Source organism: Brugia malayi, assembly GCF_000002995.4.
Source record: "Brugia malayi strain FR3 genome assembly, contig: Bm_v4_ChrX_scaffold_001, whole genome shotgun sequence".
In the NCBI taxonomy this organism is placed as follows: Eukaryota; Metazoa; Nematoda; class Chromadorea; order Rhabditida; family Onchocercidae; genus Brugia; species Brugia malayi.
Window position 1 is genome coordinate 2707981 of NW_025062479.1, and position 18109 is coordinate 2726089.

Below are 18109 nucleotides of genomic sequence, written 5' to 3' on the forward strand. Positions count from 1 at the left end.
GAGAAAGTTACACAGGTAATATATTATTCATTGAACTTGCGTTAAAATAAATTTATAAATTTTATCCATAATTAAGATAATGTTAAACAGAATAAAAAAATGTAAATAAGATGTGACATTTTCAATTCATGACTGATTAATATTAGAGAAACTAATAATAGTAATAGTAAGAATCATAAGTGTCATCTGTTGATGTGTTACTTAAATTATACTGTGGACAATAACCACAGGTACGCTTACAATTACGCCACATATAGTAGCTATGACGTCCCTCGACGTAACATAAATGTCTCTTTCTGATACAATCAATTTCAGAATCATTGCATTCTGTTGGAATATCCTCTTCAGTTTCGATATGATCACAAAAGTTACACGTATAGGAACAATCTGTACGCATGTCATGCTGATGCTCAATACGCTCACAAAGATTCCTTCTGTATCTGCAATAGCTCAAGTTATCCGAACAATCTGTAGGTTCGAAATTTTCTCGATCATATACTCTGAAAAATGCAGAAGTTAAAAAAAAAAAATATGACAGTCGATTTATTTAAAAAAGGAAAAGGTATTAAATTTTGTGATTAAGTTTTAATAAGTATGGTATGCTGGCCTAAAATTATAATCGGAAGTGAAATAACTACCTATCAAATAATTGAGCATGTTGAAATAATTAATTTATAACTAGTGTAAGATTTGATATGAAAAGTTTGCAATATTGTTAATTATCGTAAATTTAAATGTTACATCTTATTTTATGTTTATTGCAACGAGAAAAATGAATGAAAAAATAAGTGAAACCTGCAAAATGAACATGTTAAACGACATCTGGACTGCATTACCGCTTGATGCCAATAGGAAAACATGCAGTAATCGATTAATTCAGCGCAATTTGTTGCCAAATCAGCGCAAATATTATTACAAAATCCGCATGTTTCTGGACACAAATCATACATACGTTTAGCAGTTGCTTCAGAAAAACAATCAATTTCCTAAAAAAAAAAAGAAAAAATTAAACGTTTTGAAAGAATTTCATTAATATATAAATGATTACATGCAAGAAACAAAAACAAAAAAATATCAAATTGTATCAATTTATTTCATTTTGACTTATTTAAATTATGTTTTTGTAAAATTTCCAAATTTTTTAATCAGATCTTCCTAGAATTTTTTCTTTTTTTTGTGACGAAATAATAATTCTCTCTCTTTTTTTCCAAATTTTTTCTCAACATTTTATTTTTTTTTTTTTAAATTTGAATTGAACCCGTGTAGCACAATTTTCCTCCTTATCATAACATGTTTTCGTATTGTTCATTCCCTCATAGCACATATGACATGTCCGTCGACAAGCTTTCTTCATATAATTTTCTCGTGTTTTATTAGCATTAATACACCAACCTTTAAGTGTTGGACATAATGGATCTTCATCAATGCACCAATCTAAAATTAATTACAATTTCAAACTGAAATAGTCTTTCCCTTTCATTTTTATTTTTTGTAAGATCTTTTTTATAATTGAGAATTAATATAGAAGCAAAAGAAATCAATCAATTTCTTAGTAATTATTGCTTTTTTTTTTTTTAGCAAAACTATTAAACAAGGAAAAAGGGGTATGTTAGATTTGAAATTAATGTAAAAATGAGTGAATTTAAAATTTAAATCCTGAATTTTTAAATTAACAAATTTTCACCTGGTCTACGCTCATACATAAATTCAAATGGTACCCAATCGTTTCGTGCCACGAAAAATAAATCAAATAGGACAGCAACAACAAATTTGATCATTTTAATTAATTATAAATAAAAGTGATAAATTTCGTATTGTATGATATAAAATTAAAACTTTTTTTAAAGTTATTGTAATGAAATTTTAAACGCAAAATAATTGGGACGAAATTTGAATGAAATCCAAATAATTGAAAGTAATTGTGAAGCAACCGAATCTGATGAGAATACTGAAGTATTACTGACCTTCGCTATGTAATATCCTATTTGTGTGACCTCTCCAATTGATTATGTATGTACTTCTCACCTTGCTACTTTCATTTTCATTGCATTTAAAATTTTCCCGTTTTTTCTTTGCTAAGTTTTAAAATTTTAAGAAGTATCAGAATTTGATTTTTTTTTCTCATGATCATCAATGGAAATTATACAAAACGCAATTCCTTTTGTTAGCATTTGCTTATATTATTTCAATTATTCAATGCTGTGACCAAATTGTGATCAAAAAAAGAGCAAAAGCACTAGGAGAAATTATTATTAATATTAATGCACACAGAGATAAAATTTTCAGACGCGAAAATATTATCTAAAAAAAATTTTTTAAAAAGAGTGACAAATTAAAACGACAGGTTGAAATAATAAATAAGCTGCAAAGATGTAAACAATTAATGACTATATGTAAGGATAAAAAAAAAAAAAAAAAAACTAATCTTTTGAGATTTATTTTACCGAAATTAAATTAAAGTCATTTTAAAAAAAAAATTCCTTTTAGGTGACGATATTTTCACCTTCTCTTATATTTTTTTTCTTTTCTCCTGATAAAAAACGAATATCAATACATCCTAAATGGTTGATATCATACCTGTAACAAAAAAAAAAAAAAGTTAAAATTCAAATTTCAAAACAAATACATTTTTTAAAACTGAAAAAATTTTCAAACATTAAGCTTTAATGTCAATCATTTCTTTCTTCTTTTGGATTAAACACTTTATTTTTCTTTAAAAATTGGGCTACTTCTTTTGCTAAGAAAGCGCCAAATCCAATTGATGAAGTTGTAACAACAATCAACTATAATAAATTTCATTTGTTAAAAGTAATAAAAAAAGAACAAACTCAGACAGTTATAAATATATCATAAGCTGTGGAAATTTTGATGAAGAATTGATTAACTATTTAGATGATAAACAGACCTTAAATGCACCAAATGATAGAGTGTATGGCATTGGATCAACTGCTGAGCTTTCTAAATTGTTAGAATTAGATGACGGTGATGATCGACCGATAAGTTGAATGCGTAATTTTGTCAACAATATACCTAATTTGTTCATTAGACAGTACTGAATTGAAAACCTGAAAACATATATTCATTAAGATATGTTGATAATATAAAAGATATAAAAAAAAAAAAAAAAAAAAAAAAAAAAAAAAACGAAATTCAAACTTAATACAACGTATTATAGAAGTTTGGAAACATTAAAAGCATAATGAAGTATACTGCCTTAAATAACCTTCGTAAGAAATTACCGATTACAAACAATTCGAATTTCCGATAAACTAACACATAAACTGATTGTGATATAATTAAATAACCGATTTTATAAAGTCCTTCTGAGGACTTATATGTAATTGTTATCTCACGTACAGTTACGTCTTCAGCGTCTTCAAGTGAAACTATTTTGCATTGAATTATTCAATAATCTGGACAATATCAGAATAAAAAATTATCATAATTAACTTGGAAAAATAAAATATGAGCATGATGAATTGAATTTTGTATAACTGAATGAACTAATTGATTAAATTAACAAAATTAGTATACTTTTTAATAAATGAGAAAAATATTTCAACTAATTTTAATTATCCCATTGATAGAAAATAAATATGTAACAATTAAATAAATAAATAAACATAAATATCTGTTTGTTTATTTATTTATTCTTTTCTATTTTTCTTTATATCAGTGAAAAGGAAAGATAATTGAAAAGACACTTACTAATCCTTAAGGTAACTCTCAATATTACTTTTAATACAAAATTCGAACACTGAAATGCTAAAATTGCGAATCCTTTGCATCTGATAGACCAAATCGGAGGTTGGATGCAATATGGATAATAAATAATCTAATCTTTTCCATATCGCTTTCCTTCCTTCGTTTCTTACTCTTTCCTTACTGTCACTTTGTTTACCCAAAATTTTATGATTTCTTCATCACGAAGAAGATAGAAAAATTCAATACTAAACTCAATCAAGATCTCGATATTGAACTCATGCAAAAAGGATTGCAAAACTTTTAGCATAGAGCGATCACTGACCGTGAAAATGCAATAAATTAATAATATCAGTAATGAGAATTAACGGGTAATTAATCACAAAAAGTGTTTCGAATTCTACAAATTAGAACAAGAATATTTTTGTACAGTATTAATTTCTCGAAAGAAGAGAAATGCACAATGTAACAAATAAAAAGTTTCAGTGAATGAAAATAAGAGAAGTGCAAATGTAACTTCATTACCAATTTGATTTAAAAAAAAAAAAATTTTACCGATAATTAAATTTGAAAAAGCAATCAAATAAAAAAGAAAAAAAAAAAAAAAAAACGCCAGAAGAAGAACAAATTTTAATAAGATGGGATACTAAAAACTATTCTTCAAAAAAAAAAATATATTAGGGAAAATAAATGGTAAAATGAATGATACCTATTCTCTTATGTGATCCTATTGTATTACCTGTTGTATCTCTGTTGCTTAACAGTGTTTTTTCATTTGGATGAAAATTTCTTATATATTTATCTTAATAAGTTATCAGTTCATTTTTTTGCATAATATTAGGTGAAAAAATTTATGCAACGATTATCGATAAACGATTTTAAACAACAATAATTTTAATCTACGAACAACAAGAGAAAAAAAAAATGTACCATTATTACACGCTAAAGAAAAAAAGGACAGATTCTTTTTGGTTATAATTTGATTATAGAGATAAAATTATAATTTTAAACTTGCTTAAATTAAAATAAATTAATAGTGATAGTAGTTTTGGAGTATTCAATTAAGATATATACAAAAATACCATTAAAGGAATGCTCATGAACTATGTATCCATTTGGAAATTATTTTGAAACATAAAAAAAAAAGCCAAAAACAAAAACTTGAATTTACATGATTGTAATTTAAATTAAATAGATAGAAAAGTATGGCAGAAAAAATTAAAATGTATTATGTTATAAACATATAAGCTTTGCAACTTATAATACTATTTAATCAATATGCATATATATATAGTTGAAAATAAAAAAAAAAATAAAAATTGCTTATTTGTTAGAAATTTGGAGTGAAAGTAAACTTATGAGTTTATGCTGCAAAATTATCGATTTGTTAAATTTAAATTCAAAAAATTTGATGGAATTAATTAATAAATCACAATATTATTGTTTAATGATAGCATTTATAATAGATAATTGAAATTAGTTTGTCATGGCTTAATCTGTTTCAAATCAAAATACTAATTTCATTGCTTTGTTCAAAATAATCGAAATTTAATTTTAATAAAAATGAAATATTAGATTAATGAGTAAGATTTTGTAAATTATTGATAGTGTAAAAACATTTTTTTTTTTCGTTTTTTTTTTTTTTTTTTTTTTGTGATAAATAGAAATATTATAAAGATAGAATTAATTTTCAATGCATGAAATTCATTGTTATGAAATATTTTAATGGAAAAATGGATGGTGAAAAAGTGATGGAAGCTAAGTTTTGATATTATATGATTGTTAGATATAACCGGCATTTTTTGAATTCTTTTTTTGTTCGCAAAAAATGAATTAATAATTAATTCTAAAATTTAGTGCCAAATTATCACATTAATAATTCCATTTTTTTTTTCCTTTTTTTTTTTGCTAGATTGTAAATTAATTAGACTTTTGAATTATGGAAGCATTGTTATGCTAATGGACATTAACATAATTAGTTAAAATTAACAAATTTTTGTTGTAAAAGAAAAAAAATTTTTTTTATTAGAATGAGTAAAATAACAGTGACAATGAATGCATTTATATTACTGACTTCGGATGTCGAAAAATTTTACATTAATTTTAATTAATTTAAGGCAATAAAATTATTCTAAAGCAAAAAATAATGTTAATACCTTTTCATGTCACTTACTTTCTACAATTATTTATAATGCCATGAGCAGGAAAAGCAGAAAAAGAGCCTAGCAACAAATGGGTCAATAGAGAAAGTGACCAAGCTAGTTTGTTCTTTGATCATTTTTTTTTCTAAAACAAAAAAAAAAAGTGAATGAGCCCATTAGCATTGTAAATTGTGTGAAGTAAATAAATGTGATCAAAATAAAGTAAATATAATTAATTTCAATCCTTTTTTTTTTGTGTTTTTACAAACAATTAAGATTTAAATGTAACTTCAATGTTTCATTTTATGTTAATCACAGTTGCATATTTCTAATCATAATGATAAAAAACATTTTCAATTTTAGTTTTGCTTCATTTTTTTTTCTTTAGTATCAATTCAATATCAAAAAAGTAATAATGTAAAAAAAAAAATTATCAATGAATTAGTTTAATAATGAATGAGTATGGTTTCATTTACTGAATTGAAATTTGAAAATATTAAAATCCTTTAAAAAGACAACATAGCACACACACACACACACACACACACACACACACACACACACACACACACACACACACGCAGGTCACATACACATACATACATAATACAACTTATTTTTGTTTCAATTACTTTGATGAAGTAAGCAATATGATTTTGTTATCGGTTTATTGTAAGTATTTAAAATTAAAAATGCTTTGCGTATATTAAGTTTATTTCTGTTTTTTTTTTCCTTTTTTTTTGATATATTTTATATAATAAAATATTTTTTATAACATTTTATATGATAAATTTTCAATTTATGTTTACTGCAAAAAAAAAAAATATTTATGAATAGTTATGCAATTAAATTATCAAAAGTATTTGGTTTTAATCATATCAATTATACTTTGAAATGCTAACTTTAGTAAACCTTAATATCGACAAATCTAATTGTTCAGCATTCACTAAACTTTTATAAATTTCATATATATTTTTGAAGTTTAACGTAAAAATGAAAGAGAACGAAAAATGTTGCTTAATTTTATTTTTAGTTGGTAAAGTTTCCATGGATAAATTTTTTTTTTTTAATTAATTGGCTTTTTTTTCTGAAGAAAATTATAGTCGCTAATGGTAATTATTAAATTTTTTAAAGAGATAAAACATTTTTCGATGTATTGATGTTGGTGTTTTTTTTTTTTTTTTTTTTTTGCTTCTATTATTTATAAATTATTATAATCAACATTCAAATTTCAATTTCAGCAGTAAGATTTCAAAAATCTGTTCCTATTCAATGCGGAAATTTTGATATATAGCAACTTCCATTTCACATACTCAACGAATAATTTTGAATAAAACTCGCAACATGTCGTAATAGAGGTGATCATTTTAACAAATTTTAAAGTTATAATTTATTAAAGTAAATAAAATTAATATACATATACCTATTCAGTTGTTATTCAGTGCAAAATTTATGCTTGGCATCCATTTGTTTAGCAATTGATTATTGATATTTTATTTTATAAATTATCAATAAATTTTGAAAGATATTACATTGTATAATACAATAAATATAAATTCATATATATGCAAATGACATTTTTATCTAAATTAAAAATTTGTGAATATCAGTCATTTCATTTATTCCATCTATCCGCAAAATAAAAACAAAAATTGATATCAAATTAATTGATTAATCTATTTACCCACTTGTTATTTAAAAAATCGTAATCATAAAGTGTTTGTAAATTATGAATTCCAGAAGTTTTTATGATAATTTTTAATTAATATTTTTTCTCAAGCAAAATTTTTATCACTATACTAAATTAATTATGCAATATTACAAATTGTACAAATAAATAATTTTCTTTTTTTTTTAAACTATAATATTAGCATAAGATAAAATTGACACATTAATCAATTCTTTATTTTGCAAATAAAAAAAAAAAAAAAAAAAGTTATTCTTTTGCATCTGATAATAACTACTACATCTAATATTGCATCAATAAAACAAAAACGAATTGTTCATTAAATTAATTTTGCGCAAAAGTGGATCCGCTAAGTCCCCAGAAAATACTTATTGCAAGCACAACAACAGCAATACCACCGGTAGCACCAACTAGAATATAACTTGAATCTGATTCTAATAATAATGATTGCTCATTTTCACGAAGGTAATCTCTTTCGATGGTTGTTAATTCTTCTCGAATTGGATACCAATTACCGGATAATTTATGAGTACATTCAGTATTTTCTAAACTTTCCACTGCAATAATAAGCTGAAAAAAAAAAAAAAAAAAAAAAAAAAAAAACATTTTCTTTTCTTTCTGTTATAAATGATAATATAATTGGATAATTAATAATATTAAAATAAATTTTTTGCAGATGAAAAAGAAAAAGCACCAATTATGTTTGTTAAATTCAGTACTCTTTTAAAGGTTGTTATTACGAAAATTCTATGTGCTATTTGTTGTATTTTATTCATTCAAATTTATACTACAAGTTTAGAAGAAAAAATAAGTTCAAAACAATACTTCATGAAGATCAACATCAGCAGACATCCAAAGATAGCCACCATTTTGTAGGAGTAAAATCAGTTGACAAACAGATGGCAATTCTGGAAGACGAGTGTATAATTCAACATACATATCAATGCTGAGTGGTAGCATAATTTCATAGAAACTATAATTAGCAATGCCATCGAATGCTCGAACGACAAGTTCATAGTGATCCATTGGACATCTGTAATTTTATTAAGTCAAAAAATGAAATTTAAAAAGAGTAAGATTAATGAAATAAACAACCTATCTTGTAGTGAATTTATTCCCTTCAACATTTTTTGTTTTTTGATAATTATCAGGTTAAATCAATATTGATAGCTTTTTCTGTCATTAAAAAAATTTTTGTATGATAAAATCTAAATTCGATTATTGCATACAAAAATAATTTGTAACATAATTGATATTTAAAAAAAAAAAACAGAGATCATTATTTTATTAAGGAAGAAAGGAAAAATAAATAATTGAAATTATTTTACTTTATTATGAATTAAATCAGATTGTTAATTGATCTAATGAAAGTAAATTGAATTAATGATAATTAGAATATTTTAGAAAAAGAAAAGACGATTAAATCTAAATTATTGAAAGGAAACTAACCGATTATTATCAACTATATGTAAAACTTGCTTCTGACCATAACATAATTGTGCTATATTTATAATTGATTCCAAATGCTCCCAGGTGTTTACAATTTGTGCATTGAGTAACTCATGAGATCCGAGGAATGTAAAGAATTCTTCCTGGGAAATATATTCTTGTCAAAATTGTTGAATAGTATGTTGATGATAATTTTGTAAATAATTTCAACAATTTTATTTAGCTTTTTTTGGTGATATTTTAGTAATTTCAATAATTTTATTCTGATAATTTGATAATTAATTTGAATAATTCGATTAAAAAAAAAATTATTTATTCTGAGAATTGATGATCTCAATTGATTTCGGTTAAATGAAAAAGAAAAAATTCTCAAATTTTTTGCTAAATCAATCATTTAAATTATTTGCAATTATTCTTTGATGAAAATTTTAATTACATACTTTATTATTTATATTACCATTATAGAGAAACAATTGTCCATCAATAGCATAAACCAAATGAGGCTTTGAACCATTATGAATTAACTGATCGTTAAAAATAGGACTATTCCGCCGATTATCATAAAATTGATAGGTGAAATGTTCATGCTTTGCTGTCAGATTATTCTGCTTCGAGAATTCACGAATCCATCGTGGTATCTATGAAAAAGATATGAAATTAATAATTTTTCATAAGCCTTTTTTTTCACCCTCTCTCTTCCTCTCTCCCTTTTCTTTCTCTCTATTTTCTCTTTTTCTCTTTTCAAGGAAAAAAAAAAGGAACAAACAAACAAACAAACAGATGAAATTAAACAAATATTAAAAATTTTTTAATACCAAATATTTTAATCCTTGATGGAGAAAAAAATTTTTAAGTATCAGCAAACATTGTCGTAATGATAATATTCATCAAATAAACATTGATAAACATTTAAAAATTACCTGTGATTGTGTAGGATAACATCGCCTAATGCAAATAAGTATCAGAAGCCTTTCATTAAATTCCAATTTTTGCTTGATGGTGTCAACAAGACGTTGTGTTCTACGATCATATACAGCATTTTTGACATTCTTTAAAAGATGAATTTCACTTCCAAAATTTCGATCCCAAGTTTGAATTGAAACACCAATAATTGCTTTCCAAGTAACAACAATAATTAGAACATATTGCACTATGAACATTTATTAATTTTGAGAACTGAAAGATATCAATGTGTTATTGAATAATCATTCTGTTATCAATTATTTATTTATATCCAATTCATTTCAATTAAATATTAATACTAAATTCATAAAGTGAATAAATTTTGTTGATATATTTACTTACAATTTCATTTGCTATTATCAATTAACATAGTTATGGATAAATTTTTTGCTTTTAGAAATGAAAATGTTCGAGAGGAAATGAAATTAGTGATTACAAGAGAAAAGAAGAAATTATGGATAATAGTGCTTGCAATTAGTATGCATTTTTCAGCGAATTAAAAAATACGTAAGAATGAATGCTAGAAAATTAATTTTAGAATCGTTGAGAATAATAATTTTTGTTAGCAAATATCGATGGAAAAAAAGAAATCGATTAGTCATTTACTACAAAGGTTAAAGTTCATTATTATGATATGCCTTAAGTAATATAATGATTTTGAGGGTAAAAAAAATGTCTTTCCAACCCGGTTTCTTTGTTTGTTATTTTATTTTTTCACATTACATTTACTTACACTTAACTGAGATAAAGTTTAAGGTATGCAAGTACTTCATTTTTAATTTTTTTCTTTGTAAATTTATAATACCTTAAAATTGCTTTTAAGGTTAGTTAACTAACATTTTCTGAATTGAAGTCATTAATTGAATAATTTATAAATGATAATAAAGACTTCACTTTTCATATTTATCCATAATTCGCGAATATCAAATATTTGATTATATTCTACAGTAGAAATAATAAGTAATATAATTTAGATTAGCTTTAAAGATAACGAATGAGAAGTGAAGATAATTAAGCAATATAAAGCGTATTTTTAAAACAAAAAAGATATTTACTAAAATAATTAATTATTAGTAATAAGTTAGTTTAGTGAATCAGTTTTTATAACTTTATGGGAAAAATGTTAAAATTATATAACAATTTGGTCTAATATTAAAAGTTTACTCATTAATTTGCCATGATTTTTTTGCAATAAAATGAAATGAAGTCAGATGATTTTACAGCAAAAAAAAAAAATGAACTTTAGGGAAGAATGAAAGTATCGATTGATCAAATTTAGCAAATTTCTATCGTTTATCAAATTCTATACTTTGCTAATGATTTTAATTAACGATAAATTTTAGTAATTAAAGACAAATTGTGAAAAAAGATTTTGTGATCTCGAATGAATGAAGAAATATCAGCAGCTGATAGATTCATTTTAATCTTCTCCTTCCTTCATCTCCTGATCATTCTCCTCTTCCTCTTCCTCCTCCTCCTCTTCCTCTTTCATTTCCTGATCCTTCACCTTCTTCTCTTCCTCCTGCATTTCTACATCTCATTCATCACTTCAAGAATGAAAATCCATTATCACTGTTCATCTTTCCCTTCATTTTAAATTAAACAAATTTAACAATAAACACACACACACATACACACATACATACACACACACACATACATACACACATAAATTGTTATTACTCGTCTTTCGTGAACTGACAGTATACCATTCGTACAAACTAAACCAAATTAAACTAAACTAACTGACTAATTCAGTTGATCGATGGAGATGAAAAGTGGAAACTAAGAAGCTAAATGGGATGAACACCTTTAACGATGGAAGCAACTGATCCAGCAACATTCAGTATTCATTCATTTAACATCCTCCATTCCTTCTATTCTCTCATAACCAATCCTCCGTTTTCTCTATCCTTTATATTATTCAGTATTTGAACATCAACCGTCCGGTTTTTCGCATTTCGTTGATTAGCTTTTTTCAAAAAATATATATTATACATATATTTGTATATGTTATATATTTCAAAAATTACTCTTTTCCCTCAATTAACCATCATTTAAACATCATATTGTATACACAATTGATAAGCTTATCGTTATTATATCATTGATAAGTCTAAATAATATTATTATGTTATGTTTTTTTTTTTTTTTTTTTTTCAATTATTTCCTTTTAATTATTGATATGCAAAAAGGAAAAAACTTGCTAATTGTTATCATAATCATATTTTTAGAGTACAACATTCATTATTGTTTTATCCATAACATTAATCAATTAATGAAATTAATTATAATGAGATTTTTTTTTTTTTTCTAAAGAATTGATAATTTTATATTTGCTTTAAAAAATGGTAGAATGTTCTGTCTATTTTATGATATTTCAATAGTATTCACGAGTTTCGTTTGAAGTTTACATTTCCACATTTGTTAGAAAAGTGCAAAAGAATGAGTCAAAAAAATTTTTCAAACAATAGTTTGATGGTTAGAAATGAGTCTTTCGCTCTTCCCTCATTTTCCATTTCCTGGTCTATGAGTTGCAGTATCCAAATTTTTTTTTTTTCTAAAATAATTCAATTTATTTAATTAGCAAAACGATAGGCGAAAATGAAATTAAAAATCAGAAAAAAAAAAATTTGTTTATTATCAAAAATAAGTGCTTTGTTATTAAACAGCTGAACTTTTCTTTTTTTCCTTTCAATTAATTTCACTACAAGTTTAATTGCTTTAAATTTATTAATTTCGAAAGATTATCGGCTAATATAATGTGTAATATTATATATGAATTTTCATTAATTTAACTTCAACTAAAATTTTACGAATATATTATCTTCTTTACACATTGAACTCCTTTGCGTACAACAATGAGGCGGAATTTAACGTTTATAATGAAATTCTCTCTATGCTAATTCCTTTCACCTGTTTTTCTTTTTCTCTTTTTTTTTTTTTTTTGTCCATTTAAAATAAATTTTCATAAATCAAACTTCCCTCTTTCCTAATCATTAAAATTTTTTAGTATATTACACTGATGAAAATTTGAACGTCTTTGTTAAATTTTCAGCAAAATGTAATCATAATTTCTCTACTAATTTATTAGATTTTATCATCCTTCATTTTTGATCAAATATTGTTTGTCACAATTTTATTTTATAAGCTAAATAATGATAGTTCAAAAATATGAGTTTCAGATGTCATCGTTTATCCATATTACCACCTGCTTATCATTATCAGCATCCTCATATCTATTATTCATGTATCATTTCCATCTTATTGTTATCATCATAGTTTTTTTCATCACTATTATAATCATTTACTTATTATTATTGTTTTTTTTTTTTAATTTATTAATTATTGTTATTATTATTACTATTATTATTAATTAACATTTTCATCACCATACTGGTTGCACGTGAAAATAAGGAATATCATTTTAATATTTAATTTAATTTTTTTTTTTTTTAAATTTTTATCATTACTTGGCATAACTGTATCATAAAACTTAATTAAGGGCACATTAATTTCAAGTATTTAGTTAATATAAGCATTATTAAAGAATAATGTTTATGTTTAAATCATCTTCCAACCAGTGTTATCAATTGATAGTTTTAAAAGATAATCTGAAACATTTTAAGAATTTTAGTTTAACAATAAAAGTTTAGAAGAAAGAAATAGGAGATAATCGATGTGACTGATCACTTAATTAATTAATGTGTGTTAACTTTGTGTTTTTACCATGCAAAAATAGCCTTGCTAGTGACGTAGACGCGTGACACGTGATATATGATGTGTATCTTCTTTTCCATTTACCACATTTCCGTTAACACTTTCCACGTTTTATTCATTATTTTCACAATGACTGCTTTTAGTTTTTTCTTTTTAATTTTAAATTTTAATAAAAAGAGAATTTTGCAAAAGAAGGCAATTAAGAATATATTGCAATGAAGCAATTTTTAGCTACAACTGTGGACATGTTAAAAAGTGCATTGAACTGAGAAATTTAAAAAAAATAAACGAAAAAAAAAAAATTTTTTTGCACAATTGCAGAACTAATTAAAATTATTTCGAAAGGACTCAGTTACTGTACAAGGAAAATGATACGACACCCGAAACGGTGAAAATTCAAAAGTTCTTTATTGAAGCTATAACACAACTAATTATCCTAATTAATTTTAATTAATGAGTTGTAATGAATGAGTAACTCATGAAATAAAACGAACGACAGAAAAAAAAAAAAGGAAAAACATTTCCATTTCTGCTACATTATTTTGCATAACTGAACAAGAAATGTGAATTGTGAAAAAATTGTAACATTGAGATAAATTCAAACCCAAATTTAAAAAAACATTTCAGATTTAGGGAAGGGAAAATAGAAAATTAAACATATCACATAAAAATAAGTATTATTGGTAGCTATTTCACAAAAGAAAAAAAAAAAAAAAGAAAGGAGAAAAAACAGGAAAAAAGTGATTAGTCATAAAAAAAGAAAATAATTGAAAAATAATTTTTTAATTTTAAAAACATTTCAGATTTAGATTGAGAATATTTACGTCAAAAATGATAAACAATTTGTAGTATTTTAATAAGATATTATAAATTGAAAGGGAATTATTGTGAGAGCAAAAATCAAAACTAAACTAATGAAGTTTGAGACATCAAATGAAATCTTTATTTATTAAGAATGAAGTTACACACTTTGTATACATACGAAGATTGAATTGATTTTTACTATCATTGAGGTGAAGTGGAAATTTAGTGAAGAAAGAAAGAATAAGGGAGGAAAACTCTTCCTTCATCTCTCTCTCTCTCCTTTTCTCCGTTATTTTTATATTTCTTTATTATGAGAGAATGTAATAATATTCGTAAAACATTTTCGATTAGTTTTGTCAATAATTTATCAAATTTAAATCTGATGAAAAAACATTTTATCAATAATTTATCATATTCAAATTTGATGAAAAAAAATTTCTAAACATAATCTTTTTGAAAAATAAAAAATAAAAAATAAAAAATTGCAATCATTTTTGGTTAAATTATTATTATTATTTTTTCTTTTTTTTTTTTTCGACCTGATTAATTTCACATATGCACAAATTTTATGGAACAATTTATGAAAAAAAAAGAATGGATAATTAATTACATAGAATTAGAATAATTTAAATTACTCATTCTCTTACGACCATTAATCAATGCATTTGTTATCATTTTAATTGCTAAATGTATCTGCAAAAGTTATATCAGTCATTTATTGAAATGAAATAAGTAATCAAATCATTCTGATAATCATCAAAATAGCTAAATAACACTTATATTCGTCCTTCTAAATTTATTTTTTTCACTTTTTTTTTTATTTTAATCAAGGTTAATATCATTTATACTTATTCATTCATCAATTATTCAATTGTTTATTTGATTTTTTTATCGTTAAATTATTAGGTTATTAATTTGTATATCATCTAGCAAACAATACAATATGTATTTTTTTTTCTTTTCAAATTGCTTAAATATGAAATAAATTATAATCTTCAGAAAATTGTATGAATCCTAAATGTTTATTTAATAATAATTTATTAGTATTTATTATTAGATTTCATGAAATTAATTAACTCTATATAATATCTAAAATAGAAGTAAATGAATTTTTTTTTCTTCTTTTTTTCATTTTTCAGTTAAATAATAAAATACAATAGACAAATAGTATTTTCTTTTCTTACTTCTCTTTTGCAAAATATTTTCAATCAATCAATAAGAGTAAGGTAAAAAATGATATGTGATAACAATTTGTAAACTTTTCAATATTTTGAATGATAGTTGTTACAATGTAAAAAGAGAAATATTAAATGAATGTTCGAAATTCCAAAGAATCATAATTTTAATTCCATTTTTAAATTATAATTTCTCGGAGCTACAATGAATTTAAAGTGAACAAATTTGGTTGAATGGGCAAATTTAATCCAGAAAATGGGAATTATTTTATAGTGAAATGGGGAAAAAAAAAGGCGTGAATTTGCATTATCTACTCAAAGAGAGAGAGAGAGAGAGAGAGAGAGAGAGAGAGAGAGGGAGAGAAAAGGAGCAAATGCTTTGAAATATTCACTATTATGTCTTAAAAATGAATTAAATTTCCTCTTATTACATTCAGTTTGATATTCGTTTTGTTCAGCAATTTTTTTTTTTTTTTCTTTTACATTATTTTTATACCTTGATTTGATAGTTTTTGGATTAAGTTTTACCAAAATTGAAATGGCTACTATTTATTCTCACTTATTAAATATGATGAATTTCTAATATTGTTCACTTAACTACGTATGGCATTTTATTTCTTTAAAATTTAGCGACAACTTTCAAATGCAACACATAGCATAAAATGAAATTAGCAATTTAATTATTTATAGTTTGTGATAATGAGCTTTCATGCTTTTCTTGATGTGTTTCTCGTTGAAAAATTTTTTCTCACTTTAATAAAGGATAAAAATTAGAAAAAAAAAATCTGATAAAATTTAATTATCTATTGTTACTACAATAACAAGTGTTGGAAGAAAAAAAAAAAAAAAAAAAAAAAAACAATGCAAACTTTTGCTTTCCACTATTAATTAATTGTAATAATAAAAATTTTGAAATGTTGTGAAGATGAACTTTTACTATCATGATTAATTAATAATAGAAAAAAAAAAATAAAAGGCTAAAATTAAGTGAAAAAAAAATTGAGTTATTTATTTCCGCGTATATACTTGTTTATATGTACCAAAATAACCACTCTGTGAGATTATTATTATATTATTTCTGTTATCAATTAATTTCTATTATTAATTAACTGTAATAGTAAGAGTTTAGGACTTTTTTCTTCCTTTTTTCTTTTTTTTTACTACAATTGAAATAATAAAAAACTTTAAAAGTAAAATTTTTTTCGATTTCTATTATTAATTAATTGTAATAATAAAGAGTTTAAAAGATAAAAAAAGAAAATGTAGAATTGTATATTTTTTACCATATATTAAGTAAACATATGATAAGATAATTGCTAATCTTTATTATCACTTATATTATTTATATTTTTACTTAAAGTAAGAAAAAAAAAATTTAATTTCATAAAATGACAATTCAATTATTTACCTTTTAAAATATTGAAATCGTTATGTTTATGTAAAAGAATTAGTGATAAATGATATGAATATGAGATATATATATATATTATTGTTCAATAATATTATCTATTATTGTAGTTAAAAATATAAATGAAAGGTTAGTGAGCTCTTAAAGCGGAGGACATTTTTGATAGTGGAAAGAATGACCTTCAGAAATATCTCTCTTTCTTCGTCTCTTTCAACAACATTTATTTTTTTTTTTTTTTTTACTGGTGACTGCTGTTGCCTGTATCTCAAGGACTTCCCCCGCTCTTTCTCTCCTACCTCACATTTACCATCACTCCATCCCCGGCAAACTTCCATTATTTTATTTTTTGTTTTGTTTTTTTCGATTCTTAGATCATTTTAGGTTTAATCATGTATCTTTAAAAGCGTACGTCGTGTACTTTTACTAAAATATCATCAAAATACTTTTATTAGTTATTCATATATACGCTTACAAGTATAATATCATTCACTTATTTAATTAATAGTATTAAAAACTTATAATTATTTTCAAATTATCTTATCAGTATAATTGATATTTTTGTTTTAATTTTTGAATTTTTTAATATTAGAATTAATATTTAATGCAGTGTATTCATTATTTTTAGCATTATTATTGCAAATTTGATGATATAATTGAATTTTCTCCTCTAAAATAATGTTCATTATATGATCTATTTAATTTTTTTTTTTTTTTTTTTTTTCAACATAAATACTTTTTGTCGTTCTTTTCATCTTTCAAAATTTTCTCTAATAATTGATCACCATTTATTAATGTTATGCTAATTTTATTATAATTGTAATTGTAACAATTAAAGAATGAGCAAATATTTTATCAATGTAAGGAAGAGAAAAAATTATTGTATCTTTCTTTGTTCATAACAAAAACATTTAATCGATGAGAAAAACAAAGAAATGAATGAATGCATTAATGCATGTGACAAATAGCATTAATTCATTACAATTCTAAATGCATTATGCTACAAATGAAAAAGTGTCATTGCTTATTGATCTTTCACTAATTACTAATTACTTATGATTAA

General features: G+C 23.7%; 4 protein-coding genes across 4 annotated transcripts; all 4 read right to left on the reverse strand.

Moving 5' to 3' along the window:
- Positions 1-151: 151 nt before the first annotated feature.
- Bm6561 (ShTK domain containing protein) lies at positions 152-1778 on the reverse strand (the record flags this gene model as incomplete). Its single annotated transcript, XM_001893187.1, has 4 exons — positions 152-500; positions 796-986; positions 1259-1434; positions 1685-1778. The coding sequence occupies 4 exons, from the start codon at positions 1776-1778 to the stop codon at positions 152-154; spliced, it is 810 nt and encodes a 269-aa protein (XP_001893222.1).
- An 891-nt stretch (positions 1779-2669) lies between these two features.
- On the reverse strand, positions 2670-3043 carry Bm10900 (Uncharacterized protein; the record flags this gene model as incomplete). Its single annotated transcript, XM_043073363.1, has 2 exons — positions 2670-2783; positions 2906-3043. 2 exons carry the CDS (start codon positions 3041-3043, stop codon positions 2670-2672), a joined length of 252 nt encoding a protein of 83 aa, XP_042929297.1.
- A 4811-nt stretch (positions 3044-7854) lies between these two features.
- On the reverse strand, positions 7855-10139 carry Bma-sup-10 (Uncharacterized protein; the record flags this gene model as incomplete). Its single annotated transcript, XM_043073364.1, has 5 exons — positions 7855-8100; positions 8356-8563; positions 8980-9122; positions 9420-9617; positions 9900-10139. 5 exons carry the CDS (start codon positions 10137-10139, stop codon positions 7855-7857), a joined length of 1035 nt encoding a protein of 344 aa, XP_042929298.1.
- A 1223-nt stretch (positions 10140-11362) lies between these two features.
- On the reverse strand, positions 11363-11654 carry Bm17907 (Uncharacterized protein; the record flags this gene model as incomplete). The annotated part of the gene is made up of 2 exons (XM_043073365.1): positions 11363-11464; positions 11652-11654. The coding sequence occupies 2 exons, from the start codon at positions 11652-11654 to the stop codon at positions 11363-11365; spliced, it is 105 nt and encodes a 34-aa protein (XP_042929299.1).
- Between the last annotated feature and the right edge of the window lie 6455 nt (positions 11655-18109).